The 3,871-nt window shown below is 72.8% G+C and overlaps 2 protein-coding genes across 2 annotated transcripts in view; one reads left to right on the top strand and one right to left on the bottom strand.

Moving 5' to 3' along the window:
• CHLNCDRAFT_143807 (hypothetical protein) overlaps positions 1-1,795 on the top strand; it is a gene marked incomplete at both ends in the record, with an annotated part of 3,573 nt that extends 1,778 nt beyond the window's left edge. Inside the window, 5 exons of the mRNA XM_005849299.1 lie at positions 262-432; positions 591-909; positions 1,080-1,180; positions 1,409-1,522; positions 1,679-1,795. Of these exons, the coding sequence (XP_005849361.1) occupies positions 262-432; positions 591-909; positions 1,080-1,180; positions 1,409-1,522; positions 1,679-1,795 (822 nt within the window). The remainder of the gene's footprint in view (positions 1-261; positions 433-590; positions 910-1,079; positions 1,181-1,408; positions 1,523-1,678) is intronic.
• A 322-nt stretch (positions 1,796-2,117) lies between these two features.
• Positions 2,118-3,871, bottom strand: part of CHLNCDRAFT_143806 (hypothetical protein) — a gene marked incomplete at both ends in the record, with an annotated part of 3,386 nt that continues 1,632 nt past the window's right edge. Inside the window, 5 exons of the mRNA XM_005849102.1 lie at positions 2,118-2,232; positions 2,538-2,750; positions 3,016-3,089; positions 3,276-3,460; positions 3,663-3,822. Coding sequence (XP_005849164.1) covers positions 2,118-2,232; positions 2,538-2,750; positions 3,016-3,089; positions 3,276-3,460; positions 3,663-3,822 — 747 coding nt within the window. The remainder of the gene's footprint in view (positions 2,233-2,537; positions 2,751-3,015; positions 3,090-3,275; positions 3,461-3,662; positions 3,823-3,871) is intronic.

Genomic DNA, 3,871 nt, shown 5'->3' with positions numbered 1-3,871 from the left:
TGGGGGGGCAGGCGCGGTGTGGTGGTGCTTGCGGCGGTGCTGGCTGCTGTCTGGGGGCGCGTTTTGTTGCTGTCGTGCCGGCGCCGAGAGGGCGAAGGCTGGCGTGATATCATCTGGTGCTTGCAAGCACGGCATCAAAGTGCCGCCGCCTGGTCACACCCCTCGCCCTGAGCCCGCCATTGCTGGCTTGCATCTCCGGCAGCAGGCTGGTGACCTGTCACACCCCCACCCCCTTCCCTCCCTCCCTCTTGCTGCGGCCAGGCCGTCATGGAGCTGGGGGCAACCGTGTGCGTGCCCAACACAGACCCCAAGTGTGGAGAGTGCCCCGTCAGCGCCAGCTGCGCCGCGCTGCGCGCGGTGCGGCGGCACGAGGAGGCGGGCGGGCGGGCGGGCGAGGCGGGCGCGCCTCGAGTCACTGACTACCCTGCAAAGGTGTGGCGTGGGCGGGAAAGAGGATGATGAGGGAGGGAGGGCTGCTGCTGTGCAGCTATGGCGATGGTGTGGGCCAAGGGGTGGGGAGGCGTGGTGGCCCGGGCGAGTGCTTTCCGGCGCCGCGCCAGCAGCGCAACCCCCGCCTGCGCCGGCCGCAGGTCGAGAAGGCTGAGAAGCGGGAGGAGGCGGTGGCGGTGGCGGTGGTGCAGCTGCTGCCCGCGGGCGTGGCGCCGTCGGCGGCCGCCGCGCCGCCGCACCGCGCCGCCTCGCGCTTCCTGCTGGTGCAGCGCCCGGCCACGGGCCTGCTAGCAGGGCTGTGGCAGTTCCCGCTGCTGCCGCTGGGGCCTGAAGCGGAGGGGTCGCCCCGCAGGCAGCACCAGCTCATGGACGCGTACCTGGAGGCGCAGCTGGGTGTGCAGCTGCAGCAGCAGGGCGCTGCGTCGGGGCAGGCGCGCGGTGGCGGCGGCGGCGGCGCAGGTGCGCGGCGCCGCGGGACGGCCTGCTCGCGGCGCCGCCGCCGCGGCCCTGCCGGCTGGGGCGCCCGCCTTCCGCGCCGGCCCACCCGCCTGCTCTCCCTGGCTGCCGGCCTCCCCACTGCCGCCTGCTTGCTGCCTCCCTGCCGTCGCCATGCGCCCGCTCCCCCGCAGGCGGCGGCGTGCGTGTGGTTGGGCGGCACCCGCTGGGCCAAGTGGTGCACGTCTTCTCGCACATACGCATGACGATGAAGGTTGAGGCGGTGGTGCTGCAGGTGCGAGGCGCGGGCGGGCGGGCCGCGCGCCTGTTCGCCGGTTCGGCTGCGGCGGCGGTTGCTGGGGCTAGTGCCGGTGGCGGCGGCGGCGGCATTGGCTGGGCGGAGGCCTGTGCAAAGGCTGGGGGGTTTTGAGGCATGTGTATGGTCTGCTGTGGGGTGGCCACCTCCACCACCCTCACCGCGTGTCGCCCTCCTGCCTGCCTGCCTGCCTGCCTGGACCTGCAGGGCGATCTCGACACGTCAGCTCGGGGCGCTGACGAGGCGGCTGACCTGGCGGCGCTGCAGTGGGTGCCCGGCGGCGAGATGGGCGGCAAGGGGCTGAGCAGCGGCGTGAAGAAGGTGGGGCGCGCCCGCTGGTTGGTTGTGCTGCGGAGGCTCGGCGGGTGCACATTTGGCAGATGGGGCAGAGCAGCCCGGCCCGCCTGCGATGAGCGTGCACCGAGCTGCCGCTGCCGCGCCTGCCTCGCACCCCCCTGCCCGCCCCCCTCCCGACAGGTGTACAAGCTCTTCACCGACGCCTGCTCCAAGGCCGCCAGCAAGCAGTCCATCACCGCGTTCTTCAGGCCCAAGGCGCCCGCCGCGGCGGCGGCCGACGGCGCCGCCAGCGCGTAGCGGCGGCCGGGTGGCTGCACCCTCGGGGCGAGTGTTTTTCGGGCAGCGGCGAGGCCGGCCTGCCGTTCTATGTATCAAGCATGCTACCTTCCCACTTCAATGGTCAAAAGGCGGTCCTGGTCTTTCCCTGCAAATTCTCCTGGCGAGGGCGACGTCAAATGGACCATGAGGCCCTTGCCGCCCGGCCCGCCGGCCAACCGGCAGGGCCTCCACAAAGCGCCGGCTTCCGGCACCGGGCGTTGGCCCTGGGGCCACGCTTCTCTTCTTCCCGCCCTTGCTCCTGGCTTCCTCCAGCTCCCGATGGAGCGCCGCTGAGCTCGCCCTAGGCAGGGTCCTGCTCGCGGCACCAGCGGGTGCAAATCCACTTGGTGCCCGCCTCCACCCGCTCCGCCTCGTGGATCGACGCCTTGTCCTCGCCGCCGCCAGGCAGCCGCGACCTGCGCCAGGCAGTACACGGATGTGTGCGGCAGGCAATACGGATGTGCGCGCCAGGCAACGGATGTGTGGGGCAGGCAACGGGTGTGTGCGGCAGGCAACGGGTGTGTGCGGCGCGTGTAATGAGGGTTTTAGGGGTGGGGGATGGCGGGTGCCCCGGGGGAGGCAGCCAACAGGGGCAGGGAGGGCAGCAGGCACCGTCTGGGCAGCACCAGTGCCGGCTGCGGGCCGGCGCGTGCTCGCAGCGACTGGCGCTGCCGCCCCGGCCGTGCCTCTGCCCAGCTGGCTACCTTTTAGAGACACTCACCAGAAGATGACTGCCCGCCCCTCCCGCGGCTGCACCCAAAGGCCGGGGGGGTGCTGCGGCTGCCCCGCGCGTGGGCTGTGGCCCGCAGGGGGGCAGGCGCCGGGGGGCGGCGCGGGCTCATTGCGGGCGCCAGCTGCGCACGCCTCCAGCGCCCGCTCCAGAGGGTAGCCGCAGGAGCGGGGGAAGTGAGTGGCGCCACCTGCCTCCACGTCGCTGCGGGGAGGGGGGGTTGCAGGGCATGCAGGGAGCGGCATGTCGGGTGGCAGTGCGTGGCGGGGGCCGGGTGTGGGGTGCGGCACGGCACGGCGCAGCCACACCGCCATCCACAGCCCAGCACAGCACAGCACAGCACAGCCAGAGCAGCACAGCACCGTGCTGTCCTGTGGTGTGCTGTGCTGTGCTGTGACAGTGCAGACTGTAAAACGCCAGCCCGCAAAACACGGCAATCAAACAACCAAGAACAGCCCCCCACCCCCACCTGATGTAGATCATCACGGTGGCGGCACGCCTGGAGGAGTCCCCCGCCCGGTTGTCCAGATGCAGCGCATAGAACTGCGCTTGTTGCCAAGCACAGGGGCGGGGCGGGTGGCAGCCAGACAGCAGGCGAGCCAGGCGCACGCCGGGGACAGCAGGAGGTGCGGCCTCGGGGCCATCATACAGCTTCACCTGCAGCCTCCCCTCCCCCCCCAGCCCCCCCCAGCCAGCACGTATGCGCACGCCCCGGCAGCCCCATCCCACCTGCCCCGGGTCGTATCGCACGATCTGCGTGGCCTCTCCCAGCTGCAGCGCCCGCCGCCCCTCTGCCTCGCACGCCAGCGCCGCCAGCTGGCGCACCCGCCCCTCCAGCCGCGCCGCCACCGGTTGCTGCGCCAGCGGCCCTGTCAGGAAGGTACCCCAGGAGGTGCGCAGTGGGGTCTCGTCGCCTGCGGGGCAGCGGGGCAAGGGACGGGGAGGTGTGAGGGAGCGGGGCAGGAGGCGGGTGGCGAGAGGCGGAGGGGGGCAGGCACACGCGCGGCAGGCGGCGGCGAGCGGCAGCGCCCAGCTGCGTGCTCGGCAGCCGCCTCCAGCCCGACCCGCAACACACTGTTCAGCAGGCAGGCACCCACACCCAAAGCCACGGCCCACCTGCCGACACCTTGCTGCGCTTCATGTGAGGCGCGCCCAGCGCCCGCACCTCCCCGCACTCTTCGGGGGACAGGAAGGCGTCTGCCAGCAGCAGGCACGGCTCCTCCGACACTTTGAGCAGCAGCGGCGCCTCGTGCACTACCAGGCCGGGCAGCGGGGCCTGCGGGGCGGGGTGGGGCGGGGGGTAGTGATGCGGGGGGGGGGGGGGG

The sequence above is a fragment of the Chlorella variabilis genome, assembly GCF_000147415.1.
Source record: "Chlorella variabilis unplaced genomic scaffold CHLNCscaffold_6, whole genome shotgun sequence".
NCBI lineage: Eukaryota > Viridiplantae > Chlorophyta > Trebouxiophyceae > Chlorellales > Chlorellaceae > Chlorella > Chlorella variabilis.
This window is presented reverse-complemented; position numbering and strand designations above follow the sequence as displayed.